At 36.1% G+C, this 17,040-nt stretch overlaps 1 protein-coding gene across 4 annotated transcripts in view; it reads left to right on the top strand.

Moving 5' to 3' along the window:
* Positions 1–16,723, top strand: part of kiaa0232 (KIAA0232 ortholog) — a 34,332-nt gene extending 17,609 nt beyond the window's left edge. For 2 of the 4 annotated variants that reach the window (XM_088629133.1, XM_088629140.1), the window contains exons 4-9: positions 3,116–3,185; positions 3,562–3,646; positions 4,151–7,442; positions 9,033–9,114; positions 12,263–12,360; positions 14,230–16,723. In XM_088629133.1, coding sequence (XP_088485259.1) covers positions 3,116–3,185; positions 3,562–3,646; positions 4,151–7,442; positions 9,033–9,114; positions 12,263–12,360; positions 14,230–14,406 — 3,804 coding nt within the window. In that variant the 3' untranslated portion in view covers positions 14,407–16,723. Of the gene's footprint in view, positions 1–1,966; positions 2,097–3,115; positions 3,186–3,561; positions 3,647–4,150; positions 7,443–9,032; positions 9,115–12,262; positions 12,361–14,229 lie in introns of those variants that run through there. The other 2 variants (XM_088629159.1, XM_088629150.1) reach the window with 2 other exon arrangements.
* Positions 16,724–17,040: the final 317 nt, after the last annotated feature.

Genomic DNA, 17,040 nt, shown 5'->3' on the forward strand with positions numbered 1-17,040 from the left:
GTCCCAGTGGTGTTCTGTACAATAAAATAATTCTGTACACCTTTTGAATTTCTGTGTATGTTCACAATATTATCAAGTTGAACAGTGAAATGAGACTCTTGCTTGTGTTTCATTTGTAATTGTGATTGATTTCAGTTCTGAGTACTTGTACAAGCATCTTATACCTGAACATTCTTCATAAAATATAATTACAACACATACATTAAGCAGAAGTGCTTATAATTTTAGCATTTTATATAATGAATATGTAGAGTAAGTGTGCTCTTAGTCTTGTCCAACAGCATGACTTACTGCAGTGCTTTGTTAGATATTGTCAACAGAATCCAGCTTTTCCATAATGAAACCTTGATGTGACGAGAGTTTAAAATCTGAATGAAACTGCAGCATTGTTGACAAACCTTGTGCACTTTTAAGATCATTGTGCTTCTTCAGAAGATGTTTAAACAATATACATTCTTCACTTGGGTTTCTCACAGTGTTTGTACAGTATCCATTTCCATATTGTGTTGTGATCATGGTTTCAGTGGTTAGAAATTAACTAAGACCTGGTAAATTAACTAAGACCTGGTATAAATGATTTGGTGTTGAGATATGACAGCGCTAATTTTTCTAAGTATTTCAGTATCGCTATGGGCTACCATTTTAGTGTATTGTTTTTTCACACATTCTCAATTACAGAGGTTTTTCTGCATTTTGCATCCTAATGTAGTGGTTTCTGTAGTACTCAAATTGGGGTAGTATTAGACCACAGGCTGATCTTCATTGGAAGATTCCTAAATATACACTAACTGCTTAGTAACAATAAATCCATTTGACAGCAATTGGCCTTATTGTCTTAGTGTTTTATAGCTTATCTGATATTGTCAGTCTCAGCCGCTGCCTAAGCCAAATGAGACAGAGGACCGCAGTTAAATTCCAGTTAAATGTTTCTAAACAATTTTTAAATGATTCAAAAACAAAAGATATAATCGAAATGCAGGTTGTTGCATATGATTCACATTTAGTGTCCTGAAAATGCATTTTTTAATAGCGTTAATTTGGTCATTGTGCTTAGATTTACATTTTTTGTGTAACCGGTATAAATGAAGTATTATGGCTTTATATGATAAAGACTTTAAAGCAATTTTTAAGGAAGACTGTGATAGCATAATTGCTCTAAGTAGATACAAAACCTTAATCATAAGCACGATAAATCCTGATTAGTATGGAAAAATATTCTAAACATAAATACAGCCTTCTTCATCAAAGAATTAACACAGAATATTTTAATGTTACTATGTATTGACCCGATCTTGTTTGTTTTACATGTACATGCACTCCATGCTTCCCAGCCCCTGACCTATTTACCTACATTCTGCTGCTTAATTTGTGCCTTATGTTGTGTCACAAAATGAGCCTCCCGAATTTCTGGTTTTACGTTTCAGTTTTGTCATGTTTAGCTTTCTATGTTGGAGGTCATGCAGTTGTGAACTGCTTTGTATTTACAGTTTGTAATCAAGAACATATTTTAAGTTATTCGTCATGGGCACCAGGAGAATATGCTTTCTTTCTAGTGATTTTAAACCTGGTTTAAATTGATCTGAATCTGAAATTTACATGAAGATTATCTGTTAAATTGCAATTGGCTGTTTTCACACTAGTACTGAACCTAAGGGGTCTCTTTATGCTGATTGCTGATGTAAACTCTGTGTAGAATTTTGTGCAATATGTTTATCCCGTAATGCATGCATTGTTGTTAGTATGTATTCAGTGTGGACTTCTCATACATTCAGTGTGAGTTTAAAGAGATTGGGTAAAATGAACACCTTTCAGTTGAAGGGAATGCATGTAATGTTTTTATACATGAGATGGCTCTTAGAAAAAGAGAATAAAATTAAATCTTGGGGAACTTCAAGATTATTTCACTACTAGTATTGGAATAAGCAGTCTCTGGAGGTCTGGCATTCTGCTCTGTGGTCTATTTTTTACCAGTACAGGCTGCACAGAATCCTTCTCTACGCAGTGTGCAGCATGTCAGCTGACTTGAGTGTTAGGTACGATAATGCAGGGGGAAATACATGGCTGTAATAAAACTTTACCTTTCTTTGACTGGCATGGTAAGAAATGATATCTTCTATTGAAATGATAGCTTTAGAGATTTTTCATTTTCAAATATTTTTTTAATTGGTTTTACAAACTGCAGTGTTTATCTGGTGTAGAGCTTCACCCAAGCAGAAGCTTTTGTAGTTGTTTTTTAAATGACTGGAAAATGATACAAACGTTTAATGTTTGAAAGGTCTTAAAAAAATCTGTATTTAAATCTCATTATAGTTTTCAGAAGTAGTTGATTAAGTTAATGCCTATTCCTCTTGTTTTAATGTTATTAGAAAATAAGTGAGGAGGCCAGAAGTTTATGCTTAGTCATTTTCCTGTACTGTTTCTTTCATGGATCTAAAATTAACAGCCAGGACAGTGCTCATTGCTTCAGTAGACCGCTTACTTGATCCAGAGTTTCAGCCGTCTTCAGAAATGAAACCTTCGAAGTGTAGTCTTTTGATATTTGTATCTGAATTTGAATGTCGGTATCCGTCTTTTGTCAGTTATCATACATGCTTTCTTTTGAGAACTTACTTTTGTATGTAAGTATGTCTGAAATTGTTTGATTATCTGAACTTATCAGATCACAAAAATGAAAGCACTTTTTGTTATTTTTAAAGGCTTATATTAGAGCGCTTTGTACAAATTCTCATGGTTAAGTTATCTCTTGGAGACTTCAATAGCATTTGTAATTCTGTTTGTGATTTTTTTCAATGGAACATTTATAAATAAGAGAAGAGGCAATGAAATGTTTTTTTGAAAAGCTTGTCTTGATTTTAGATGTTTGATTGTAATGTTGGTAACATTCTTCAGGCAGCTTTAAGAAATCTTTTTTGGAATGTTCAATCATAATGCAGTTGTAATGTAAGAATGCAATAATGCATATTCTTCAGTAATATATAAATTCAGTAATGCAGACTTTTTAGTAAAGGTCATTTAACATTTAATGTTCTGATTTCAACATTTGATCTCCTAATTCATGAAGGTTTTGTACTACGTATGATTGTTAGTAATTGTTTGTTTTTTTTGTTTGTGGCAGAGCTCTGGCATTGAAAGCTTAGTTGAGGAGCTTTGCTCCAAGCTAAAGGATCTTCAGAATAAACAGAAAGGTCTGTATTTTCACTCACCCTTTCCTAAGTACATGTGTTAAATTAGATGAGAAAAACATTCACGTAAGAATTCTATGATGAGAACGATAGCACTTCCTTGCATTCCAACATTCCAAAGTGGGACGAAATTAATTATAACAAATACTGATTATGACAAAAGTTCCACCTGTTCTCCCAATTGTAATTTTGTATCCTTGTGAACAAATTATTTATATATTCTTATATAAATAATCCTTTATAGTGACCCAATTTTTAGACCTTTAATAATGGAGTTTAGTTTACACACTATACTTATTTCATGAGTTTGTGCATACTAATCAAATAGGTTGTTAAACGTTCATAATTGTTAAAAGTAATTTACCCTTTTTCTTTGTAGAAGAAAAACAAACCAACAAGAAATCTGAAGGATCTCAATCTCCTGAACCCGATGAATCTCCTTCATCTAAAGATCAAGTTGAAATGTAAGTAGATGTCTTTTTTTAAGATGGCTTATTTTAGTTGTTTACATTGCATGTGTATGCTCACACGCGTTTATAGCTGTAATTATAATTCGGTAATTATAGCTCATCCAGGATAATAATGTGAGAACTGCTTGTCTAATAAGCAAATTTCTGAAAGTCAAATAAAACTCCCCTATCGTGGCTTGTTGAGCGTGGTCATATAATAAATGTAATTTTGTCAGCAACTATTATTCATGAAATTATTGTTCACGAAAATCTTGTGCCAGGAGTAAACACTAACACAAATAGAACAGTTCCAATAAACATGAATACCTTTTCACAAAAACAAAACTTAGCCTCATAGTAAGAACTTGATCATATAAAGAACATTCTGAGATTTTCTTAAACTTAAAATCCATTTTTTTAATTAAAATATTAGTTTTTAAGCTCATTGTTATTGTTGCACTGTTTTACACATTTCATCATAAAAACTTCTCATTAACCTTCTACATTTCTTGGTTGCAGGTACTATGAAGCCTTTCCACCTCTGTCAGAAAAACCTGTATGTCTTCAAGAAATAATGACAGTGTGGAATAAGGCAAAAGCATGTGCATATTCAAGTTCATCTTCTACTGCTCCTCAAACAAGCACCGACACCTCCTCCCCAAAGGATTGTAACAGTGAGGGTGAAGCTGGAAAAGAAAAAAATGATGCTTGTTGTGCACCAAGTGAACGACCCCAGCAGAGACGAAGTAAAAGGGAAAAGGAGAACCGATACTATAACAGTGTGGTGGAAGAAAGAGCTGTTCAGAGTAAGAAACAGATAAGGCACAGGTCTGAAGGAAAGCTACGCCCTCGTTCTTGGTCATCTGGGTCCAGCGAAGCAGGCTCTAGCTCCAGTGGGAACCACCGCGAGATGAGAACACCCATAAAATCGGTCAAAATCAGGCATAAGTCAAGGGAAACCAGCAGAAATAAAAGGGGAAGAAATGGGCAGGTGAAGTTGGCATTAAAGGCTTTTGACAAAGAAGAGAGAAGAAACACCGGTGGAAGCAGCAGCAGCAGTGGCCCCACTAAACAGCAGCTAAACAAAAAGGGGAAGCGGCCGTTAAAAGAAATCCGAAAAGAATCCGTCTGTGGTGAAATTAAAGAACTAGCCTTTGAGGCAAGAAATAAAGAATATAAGGAAGAGCCCTTATGGTATACGGAACCCATAACTGAATATTTTGTCCCCTTAAGCAGAAAGAGCAAACTAGAAACTAAGTACCGTAACAGGCTGGATTCACACGATGTTTTTTCTGCATCGACAGATGTTGAAAAGTTGTCGGAGAGGATGCAAGGAATTTGTATCGCCAACACAAATTTTCAGTGCGCATACCTCGCCGCAGGTACTTTTGTCGATGGTCATTTTGTGGAAATGCCTGCAGAAATTGAGGCTGCTGACCTCAATGGGACCTCAAGCTGCCCTCAACCGGGGGATAGTAGAGATTTAGATGATGAGCATCTGTCTGAATTCACTCACTTCTACGAAGTAGATATTTATCAATCCATATTGGATCCTAGTGCCTCAGACTCTGTACAAGAAAGTCGAATCCTAAGCATGATTCGGCAAAAAAGCAAAGAACAAAGAGACTTTGAGGCAGATTGTTGTGTAGTGTTAGATGGCCTTGAGCTGCAAGGGGAAAGTGCAATAAGGGCGGATTCGCATGGATCTTTTGGGGCTGATGGATTTTTCTTGCAAGATTTGGAAAACATTGCTCAAGTTTGGGAATGTTATTCATCTTCTAGCTCTGAAGATATTGATGGAGAAAGTTTTGCAGGGGATTCTCCCATTCGGCTCTCCCCCACATTGGACAATACAGTATTCAACCCAAGCAGGTTTCCTGGAAACCAGGAAGAGTATTTCTCAGAGGCCAACGAAGCACCTGGTTTAAACTCTTCTTGTTTTTCTCTCTTTGAAGTGCAATACGATAGCCCCACTCTACCTTTTCCTTGTGACTCACTCACCCTTGGTCATGACACCACAGATTCTAGTAGCTGTATAGAGCCCTTAGGAAATAAACAGTCTCGCTTGCTAATATGGACCAAAAATAGTGCCTTTGACGAAACTGAACACTGTTCAAATCTTTCAACACGAACCTGTAGTCCTTGGTCACATTCGGAAGAAACTCGTTCTGATAACGAGCAAATGAATATTCAGTCAGAAGAGTCAGCACAATTCGTCACGGAAGAGATTAATTGTATAATACCATCAATCTCCTCTAGATATCTAGAAGATGAACTTTTGGACTTTTTACAAGAAGACAACTGTCATTGTGGTGATGGAAAGGTATGTTCAATTTCCAGTCAAACTTTAAAAAAAAAGTCTAAGTTGGAGTCCGTTTGTGGAATACCGCTAGAAAAAGATGAAAGCAAACCTTACGGAAGTGCTGGCATTTTCACTAATGATATACCCCAACAAAGTGACAACTACAGCTCAGGGATAATAAAGGATATATGGACATCTATTGGAGACAGAGATTCAGCAGTAACCCTAGAAGGAGAAAAGGTAGATGAGGGATTGTTCTCAGAAGACCCAAACTACCACTGCTGTTGTTTGGACATGGATGGGAAAGCAGGGTCCCTCCAGGTGTCTCAGAAAAAGGCAGTTCAGCGATCTGAGTATCACTTATGGGAGGGGCAAAAGGAGTGCTTGGAAGAACAGACACTTATAAAAAATGAGCTTTCCAAGGTAGATGGTGGAGATTATACCACACCATCCAAACCTTGGGATGTGAATCCTGATAAGGACAACACATTCATTCTTGGAGGAGTGTATGGAGAGCTTAAAACCTTTAACAGTGATGGCGACTGGGCCGTGGTGCCACCTAGACACACTCGTGGTAACCTGCTACAATGTGCAGCTACGGATGTTGTAACAATAGCTGGCACGGATGTTTTTATGAACACCGGAAATTGCTTTGCTCCTGGTCACAAGCCTTTGTGGAGGCCTTTGGTTTCGTTTGGGCAGTGTGATCAGGCTGTGAAAGGAGGAGATGGATTGAATAAGGGATTTTCCTTCATCTTCCATGAAGATTTACTAGGAACCTGCAGCAGCTTTCGTAGTGATGAACCAGGACTGGATTATTCATTCTCCTCCTTTGACTTGAAGAATCCATTCTCTCAAGTTCTTCATGTGGAGTGCTCCTTTGAGCCTGAAGACATAGCCTCATTCAGCCCAGGTTTCAAGCCCAAATCAATACTGTGCTCAGATTCAGAAAATGAAACTTTCCACCCTCGCATGTATGGCATCAACAGAACCCAGTACAGGGCTATCCGTATTTCCCCAAGAACTCATTTTCGACCAATTTCTGCCTCTGAACTCTCTCCTGGAGGAGGAAGCGAGTCAGATTTGGAATCTGAAAAAGACGAATTGAGTCTTCCTATCCTCTCTCAGACAGATGTGTTTGATGATCCACAGGCAGATCTCAAACCATTAGAGGAAGATGCTGAATGTGAGGGTCCGTATTATGGAAAGCTAGAACTTGAGTCTGGAAAATTTTTACCAAGGTTAAAGAAGTCAGGCATGGAAAAGAGTGCCCAGACTTCATTAGATTCACAAGAAGGTCCTATTTCCCTTCTGCCGATAGCTGAGCAAGAAGTATGTTTAGACTGTGAAATGGAGGCATCAGCTGGGAGTATAAAAACTGAAGCGTCTGTCGAAGAACTTGAAACAGACGAAATCTATAAAGAGGATGGCGAGGCATGCAAATGTTCAGAGGCTGGTCAGTGTTCCACTTATGGGAAAGCTTACGAATTTGGCAAAGATTTGCAAGAGGTAGGAATTTGTCAGTTATGGTTTTTAAATGTTTTTCATATTTAATGTAAATTAAATTTTGTGTGGTTCATTTCAATGACCTATGTAAAAATTAACGCTAGTCCTAATTTCAAAGGGTACATGTTCAAAAAGGACAAAATACATTCTTCACGTATCCTAATCCACATCCTAATTTACATGAGAAATTTCAGATTTCAGATTTCATATACATTAGAAAAGAACAGTAGAACATTCCACCTTTTTTGAATAAAGTTTCATGGAGTTCTCATGTGTAGCCTTTTCTTGTATCCATTAATGTTTCTTGTATGCCAAAACCAATTTGAATTAAATGTTCCTAATTAAAGTTTTGAATTTTATATATCATGTGAAATTTAAATAGCTAATATTCTGCTAGCTTGGTCAGATTTTAAGTGTTCACTTCTTAAACTTAGGCTATTAGGCCCACCTCGTCTCATGTTTTCTTATCCAGATACAGTTCTTAGTTATGGGTTTATTTGAATTTTTTTTCAGATTATATTTCTGTGTAAATTGTATGAACCAGGAGCCGATTTCCAGTTTAAGATCTCTCCCTTTTCATGTGTGAAATGTAGCTGAAATGTAACTTGGGCATTTTAGTCAGATATAAGGAAGAACGTCTTAAGCTGAGTGTGCTGATGTTGATTGAAATATGTAGATGTTGGAACCAAGAAATACAAAAGTTTAAACAAACAAGTCAGTGACCCATTTCAGTTGAAAGGGTTCATTTGAAATAAAGACTAGCAGATTCTGAACCCCTACATCCAGAAATAAGCACCACTGTTATACACAATAGATGCAAAAAGGGCACACAATGTGGTATATGCAAAACCAAGGGTCACTAAAGTTTATCATTTTAGTTTAAAAGCATGAATCTTTAAGCACATTTTGAGTCATATTTTGGACAAGTTCCATAAACATGTGAAAAGCATTTTCTCTTTCCTGTCTCAAAAAGATGGGAGTAGAAGGGGGATCTGACCACCTTCGGGGCATTTCTGTAGACCTGCTGATGTTGTGCAGATGCCTGTAACTGAACTGTCAGCTCAGTCTACCTCCACACCTGCTTATGATGTTAGTGAGCTACATTAATAGAGTGCTGCTTCTTTGTGTGCCAGGGGAAGAGCGAGAGAGTAATCTAGAAGCTAGATTATCAGTAACTTTTGTTAGAGTGTCTTTGTAAAGAGCAGCAGAATCCCAAAGTGAAATGGACTGAGCTACACTAAGTGGAGTTTTTGTGATCTTTTCCATCAAATGTGATTAATTCGCCGAGTTCAGTCTGGGAAAGCTCACTGTATGTCATTTTTGAATTAAAGGACTTTATAGACCATCAGAGGTTGCTCTTGCTCACTTTACACCCCATTTCCTGATGTAGGTCACAGTTATCTAGGTCTGTATCTTGGTTTTATGAAACAGAGTTGGGAAAAGTTTACAAAGCTTTGGCAAGTTAAAACATTGTGTGTTTTTTCATAAGCTTTCGTTAATTAGCTAATTCCCACTTGTATTGTCATTTAAGCATAATTGAATGAAAAACTTACATTCATTTTCGTTTTTCATTTTCCTTTGCTAAATGTGCAGGGAAGTACTAGCAGTCAGCAGGAGGAGTGTTGGTGGCAAAAATCTCTCTGCCCACCTCTTGTTTCTGGGTCTCAGTGTGCAGGTGAGCAAATTCTTAAATTATTGTGTTTCTGTAGTTCTGTAGTTGTGCTTTTGCAGCACAATTGCCATTAGATTTAGTTACCATTAAATGCTTCTTTCAATACTGTAATATTTTCCTCTGAAACTGACATAAAATTGAAAAGAACCTGAACTTATTAATGCCTAATTCTGGCACTAATCAATGTTTGTCATTTTATTCAAACTGATTTTTTTTATGTAGGCTCTTCCAGTACTGGTTGAGATTCTTTTCTTTGCTAATTCATTTACTTAGCATAGTACGACATTAAGTTAATGCATTTGGAACAATAAATCACATTGTCTACATAATCCATCTATCCATTTCCTAACCTCTTAATCCAATTCAGGGTTGTGGGGGAGACGGTGTCTTTCCCTTGTCAGGATAGTAGTCCATCACAGGTCACGCAGGCACAAACACACACACACTTACACCAGCACCGATTTTCCCAGAAGCCAAAATCTACCAACATATTTTGGGACTGTGGGAGGGAACTGGAGCACCTGGAGGAAACCTAAGTGAACTAGGGGGGAACATACTTTTACAAATCGAGGATTATGAAAGTAGAGAATCATGGTAAATCGACACAGCGGGATAATCTTTACAATTCTGATGATTCTAATTCTGATTATTTTTATTATTGATTATGCCAAGAGTATACCTGAGCTGTTGGTGTACTTGAAGGCACCTGGGTTCTTTGTTCTCTGGCACAGCTTTGATGACAGGATGTAGTAAATTGGGCACACTGGGTCAGTATTTTGACATTACACAAGGTTAAACATACAGCACAACAGACAACGTGCAAATTAAGTTATTTACAAACAAGACATATCTGAGGACTCTGTTCTGACCAACCAGAAAAGCCTGACTGTTACCAAGTATCTGAATCCTCTTCAATGTCTGACAAGCTCAAAAAGAGAAATAAACCTGCCCCCTGCTCTAAAAATATTCCAATCTAGAGTAAAATCTCTATATAATGCTACAAAATAAATGGGATAAAGAGGGATTCTCTGTTCTGGATCAAGGTTGGGTAACAAGGTTCGAATACTCGACGCGATTCTCACCTTAATGGCAGATTGGAACAAGGACTTCCCACTCGGCACTGTCTTTTCTACTTTTCCTTTGTGTTTTGTTGTCTTTTCTGCCCTTTTGCCTTATTCCTCTGTCTGTCCCTCCCTACCTGCTTGTTTTATCCCCTCTTCCTTGACTGCTGGTTACTTTTACCCAGACATTTACCCAGAACTTACTTAACCAAGGTTAACCAGAGGATTCCTTTAATCAGTGTTAAATGTGTATTGGGTGTGAAACAAGGCGGTAGACAAATTCCTTTCTTGCTTTGGACCTCTCAGGAACTGTAAATGTTAATACTAGCTAAGTGTTGACCATTGTCCCTCGATTCTTGAGAAACCTCAACTGTTACGATTGGTGCACAGTTAATAGAAGTGGAAATACCAACACCTCCCAGATAGCACCCCCAGGGTCCTAGGGGTCCGAAGTGGAAAGGCTAACCACATAATCCCATATAAAAATATTTGGCATTTTAAAAATATTTGTTCCATTTATACTAATATTGGTTTATACTGTGCATATAATATGCTGTGACCATTCATAATTTAAAGATGCTTTCTTTCTGTCATTAGGTAGATTCCCACTTTCAGTTTTGATCAAGATCAAATTTGGATGTGTTGGATCACAATCAGCAGTAATGCATTTCTGTTGCTTATGTCCAAACTTCTTCACGATGAATGCACTGTTTTAGTGCAGATGTATACAACATGGAAGAAGAATAGTATTAGTTTAAAGTTAAACAAATTGAATTGCTTACCTTTTCCTGGAATATTTTGTTGCTTTTCATTTGAAAGAAGTTTCTGCTCTGCAGTGCATTCCAATCGCTGATTTTGCATGCATTTATTCTATCCTTTCCATTCTGTCATCTTCATATGGTGGTGTAACAGTGCATCTTAACTTGTCTTATTTAAAGTTGGGCTTATCATATAAAGGCAGTTTTAGGATTTCAAAGGGTTATGAGTGTTCCAAATGGTGCACTCTATATGAAAAATGTTGTGATTTTGAACTTGAGGCTGGTCACTGAACAACGGGCAGGGCTCTGCTGAGAGTTATACAAGAATTCGTTGTTTCCAGTGCTCGTTCATCTGTGCGAGAAAATGTCCCTTGCATTATGCAAGTATTACAAATATTTTAGTATTAAGAATTTTTTACAAATATTTTAAAATCTACAAAACTTACTTAAAGTGTATTTTAATTACTGCAGGCGTTGAACCACTCTAGAAAGAACAATTTCAGTGAGTTGTATTAAATACAGGAATGATCTAGTTGGTGTTCTGCAGTAAAAGTATGTACAGTAGGTCTCTGTTCAGGTTGGAATCTGAAGTGTGAATGACGTGTGCTCATGTCAGTTAAAAGAAGATTTTCAAAAAGGTTAGACCAGTCCAATCGCATGTAATTTCTTGCTGCTTATTCCAGTTTTCTTTTTTAAAAACCTGGTATTAAGTTTTATTTCCTGTCAAGTTAAATAATGGGGATGTGTAATGTGAGTGACTTTTTTTAGTTTTTCATTGCAAAAACATGTTATTAAAATGTACATAGCATCATTATTTCAGACAAAAAATAAGTCATTTCTACGTTTATAGGTTGTCTTGTGCTCCTTTACAACTAAACCAGACCTGGAGCTACTTGATCAATTACTGACAAATGAGAACAAGTTATAGCTTAAGCAATATCAAGTTAAGTTGTCATGTGTTTTTTTTTTCTTGGATCACATAACTTTCTAGTAAGTTTGGATGGTGAGACACCCACAGAAGAGTTCATTCACAAACATAAATGAACTTGATTGAGTTTCTAATATAGTCTAAATGCAGGAAAGTGAGATGGAAAGATGTGGTTGGTAAGACATCTTTTTGATATAAGAGTTGTTACGTTATAAGAGATTTAAGTTAATGAACAGGGGTGAGTGTAATTGGCTTACTACTGCTACGGGTAGGGGAGTAGATAAAAAGTCCAGTCCCAAACTTTCAACTGCTAAGCCTTGAGACCCCTATCCTATTATTTGTGTAAAAATAACCACATTGTTTAAATGACTAAGAGGATTAATTACAATTATTTATTTTTTTAGATTGCTGCACTAAATTCAAGGAAATAGTTGGTATGAAGAGTTACCTTGATTTCAAAGAAAATTCTCATAATGGAGACCCTCTTTTACAACCGAATAAAGTAAGTCAGTGTTTTAAGCGAATGGTTAATAACAGAAGAAAATTGTAACTGGATCTTTTAAAATAAGGATTTTAAAAAGATTTAAGCAAGATTATTGCTAGGACTAGGGCACAGATTTTAAACTGCTGTATACATTTTCTATTGCAGTGTATGATAGGCATATTTAGATACCATAACAAAATGAAAGAAAAAATATGAAAACTGGTAGCTGACTATTAAAACAATTAGTGCCACTTAGTGAATGGTATTCTTTTTCTGCCCAACTTAACTGGATTTTTCTGATGAAGATATGATTTAATAGTTCATTAAATTTATTTACCATATTTTCTATTATTGATTCCAAACGATTTACATATAGTAAAATGCATCAGTAGACTTTCAAAAGGTGCCACATGATCTTTTAAGTCATCAGAACCTTTGTTTAACATTTATTTTGAAGGATGGCTCCTTCTACATTATGGTGTGCCCAGGTTCCACACAGGAGCATTTCCTTGGCAATTTCTATCTACAGGCTAGAATGCCACCTAATGGTCCACTGATGCATCACAGATCAGCAGTCTTGTTTTTGAGCACTTACCCATTACCCCACCTACATGGTTAATGTTAAGGACTAAGCAGACATATTTGATTGCTGATGTCAAATTTAATAGACCCCTTTTTCTGTGTGCATGATGGACTAGTGTCCAGAGTGCAAATTGCGATGTTTTATTGGGTGATGGTGGACTAGTGTCCAGAGTGCAAATCGCGATGTTTTATTGGGTGATTCTTTTAGAAGTCATGTTTTTTTCTGCTTTTTACATTTCTAATTTTTTAGAGAAACACACCTATCTGCTTTTGGCAGCACAAATACTGTTTATTCAGTCAATCAGTCGTTGGCCTGATTGCAACTACAAAAAATGTAATTTTAAGGAGAAAACATTTTAATGTTTTCCCAGGATTGTTTTTCAGTCACTTGTACTTTCTTATCTTTAGTATAAGATATTGTGCTATACTGTGCACTTCAGTTAGAATGATGTACGTAATTGGAAAAAATTAAGGTTAGTGTTTGGTTGTAGAGAAGTTAATTCTCTGTTGCAAAAGAACAGTGTAGAGTGCTTTTTTTAGTTTTACAGTAGCTGTAGTCTTTTTTTTTTTCAAATTTTGGTATATTCTACTTGTATTATTGAGACCAATTCCAAATCTGTTCTTAAGGTTTCTATCCTTTGTTCACTGCCTTGCAAATGTATTCACTCCTTGTGAATTTTCCACATTTGTGGCCTTTTGGGTCCGTCTGCAGTTCTGACACTTGAAAACAGTATTTTCCCAGTACAAGACTTGCAGTAGTCACTGTTGCCAAAGGTGCCTTTACCAAGTGGCTAGGGGACTCAACACTTGTGTAGTCAGTAAATTTCAATTTGTTTTTTTTTTGCAGATAATGATATTCAACTTCCTTCCCATTGTGAGCATTCGGTTTCAAGATGGCTGTTGACTATTTGGGGCAAACATTTATCATTCATCCAAATGCTAATTGGTAGACTGAAAACATTCTCAAGATATTGCAAGCTTAATTCCCTTCAAAACTGTATAATGTTTTAGCATCAGAGGTTGGTTTAAATGGGTAAAAATCCAAAAATATGTATCTCAGTGCAAGGTTCCTCATAAAACATAAAGATTTAAGAACTTCAAGAGGTTCTAATCCAGGTTCTCCCTATCATTACATTTTGGTGTATCAAAATATTGTTGGAGCCTTTTAAGCCGTTTTCTTCCAAGAAACCAATGGATGAGATCCCTGAAACAATGAACTACCAAAGGAGATAGAGGGGCCGGATGGCCTCCTAGTTTTTGAAACTATTTGTTTAGGTGTTTATAATAATCTTTTGTGTTTTTCAGGCAGCAGCAACTTGTGACGCCAACTGTTCGGGAGAGAAAAACTCTGGTGCACGAGCAACAGGCTTCCGAAGACAGCTCTTCTCCAGTGACAGCTCCAGTTCTAGTGACACTGCTTCGGAGAACGGAAGTGATTGGGCGGATCCTTGTGCAGACCTTTTCTCTCGAACACATCTGTAACCCTGCTGATCGGAGATACTAACTTGAAACTAGTGTACTCAAAAATGTCTTCAGAATTTTTGCTTTTGAAGGCATCGGTTTTAATTTTATTTTAATTTCTTCAAACCGTTTAAAAATTTTATCTTCATCCGTAAAAATTCACAGTTAGGAGTTAGGGACAGTCTGTTTTTCCTCCTCAGTTTTCCCAGTTTTTGCTTTTTAACTAGAATAGTTGTTGTCTGAATGGTTGTGCATGTGCCTGTCTTACTAGTATCACTGCTTCTTTTACAGCATAACTGCGACAACTTTCATAACCTAACTGTGATAGTACTGTTATAAACACCATCTTAAAAGCACTGCAGTACCGTTAACATCTGCTTTTCAGAAAATCTTAGGAATGGCACGGTCTTAGTTTTTTGTGTAAGAACCTGGAGTAATTTAATTAGAACAGTGCCTTTCTGAATACAGGAGAAAAGCACGGATGCAAATCTTTATTTTGGAAAAAAAGACGACTCTATCATAAAACTTTACATAGGAATGTAAGGGTTGTGCTTAGTCTAAAATACAGTTTTGACTGATGATAGATTCCTTTTTTTGTAAGATTTTAAGTAGATGTAGTATGGTTTGTGACATAAAGCATAAACTAAAAAAGAAAGAAAAAATTCTAACTGTGAAAGCCCAGAATTTTTTTGGATCTTTGGGGGAAAAAATCTAAAAACAGATTTTAAGTCTTAAGACGGTATCTGGTTTTGGCAAATTTACACGGCGAATAAAGTCCCTTTAACCATGAATCTAAAATGTAGTGATCCTTATAAAATTGGTTCTTTAAAACCTTGTTACTAGAGAAAATGTTGGTGCTATCAATATTTAAAAGACTTCTGTGGCAATTGCAGTTAGATATTGTGGCTGTGAATTTGTAGGTCCTGTAGTTTTGTTTGTTGTTATGACCGAGTGTAAGGATCAGTTGTCTCTGAAATTTAAAAAAAGAAAAAAAGTGTGATTGCTGTAGTGGTTGTCGCTTTATGTGGCTTGCTTTTCTTTATATTTTTTAAGTAGTAAGTTGACAGGCCTTGAAATGTTGAAGGCCATTGTCTTTTTTTTTCCATTGTGACTTTCAATAGATTTAAACCATAAAATCAGGAGGGTTTGTCTTTTAAAATGCAAATTAAGTACCTCAGAGTACATTTCACATTGTCAAAAACCATTTTACCACTGAAAATGTGTATGCAGCAAACTGAAAGTCCACAGTAGGTCTAAGATATAAAGGCAATAACCATTCTAGAAGTGTAATGCAGGTAAGACCAAACTGAGAGGAACTAACTTTGAAATATGTTCTTGTTTGTAAAATTACACGTAGCTGAACCTTACATATCGGTGATCTAGCCGAAGTAAAGAATATGCACCGTCTTTTGGGTTTGACCTTTACATTTATTTCTTGGACGGTATAGTGGTGTGAACTTTTGTTTAAAATGTTAAGTTATTTTATACATATGTATACATTCATAATGCATGTATATATATGCTATATATTCATTCTTGCACAATATTTTTAAAGAGAACGTCATTTTTATTTATTGACTGATTTCCAAAAAAACACACTATTTTTGGGGGGTTTTTTGCTTTACCTCTGAGCTTCCTGAAAAGTTTATGTACCTGCACTTTAATTTTTGTTTTGGAATAGGTAGAGCCTTTACTTTAAAACAATAGAAACATGATTGCGTAGATAAAGGCTTGAAGCCGTATGCAATTTACCAGTGCACAAAACATTAAAAGGATGTATTAAAAATAGTGTTCCACTCAGTTTATTTTGCATGTAGCTTATATTTTGAGTGACAAAAGGCTAAACAGTTATGGGGTGCTTTTTTTCAAATTGAAGCTGCATGCTGATCTAACACTCCGGCACCGTTTGAGAAAATTAAACTGAAGAGGATAGAGCAGTGATAGGACTGTTTTTTTTTTCTGGTGTGTGTGGGTGTGTGTGAGACCAAGTCAGAACACTTTTTATTGGGTAGTTGGAGGAATGTGCATTTATTTTATATGGTTAGGGTTTCATGTTAATGATTGAAGTGGAGAAGTCTTTCTAACAAGGTATGCATTAGAAGTCAGATTCAAAGTTTAAGAAATACATTGATTGCACTGTGGTATGGTGAACATAGCATATCCATAGCACTGAAACCTTGGTTCTCCATTCCTTTTCTGCAGATCTCCCTTTCCATCCCTCAGCCCAGTTTTCCCACTCTCCCTGTTTCAGATTGTTATTGTTTCATGTACATCTGAGTAAATTATTTTTTGTTTCATTGTGGAGTTTCTTAACATCTAATAAAAATAAATCCATTAACCTTTCTTTTTTTTTGCCTGGTTTGTATCATGAAAGTACAATTAGAAGTTTTGTTGTGGAAATTAGGATTGTGTATTTGTATTTACTTCCATACCTTTATAAAACTTATGTTTGGAGAAACATAAAATGCGGTGTATCTAAAGAACCACTGATGTTCCAAAAATTTGACTTTCCTATGCATTATTCAATCTCTTAAAGTATAATGGGAAAGTTGCAATAATCTGTAAAACAATTATCTATTCTTTCCAAATAAGGGGGTAAAAAATATCTTGTTTGATTTGTTGCAGAAAGTTGTAACCGGTTTTGAAATTCAGCAA

The sequence above is a fragment of the Lepisosteus platostomus genome, chromosome 1, assembly GCF_059453375.1.
Source record: "Lepisosteus platostomus isolate fLepPlt1 chromosome 1, fLepPlt1.hap1, whole genome shotgun sequence".
NCBI classification, from domain to species: Eukaryota; Metazoa; Chordata; class Actinopteri; order Semionotiformes; family Lepisosteidae; genus Lepisosteus; species Lepisosteus platostomus.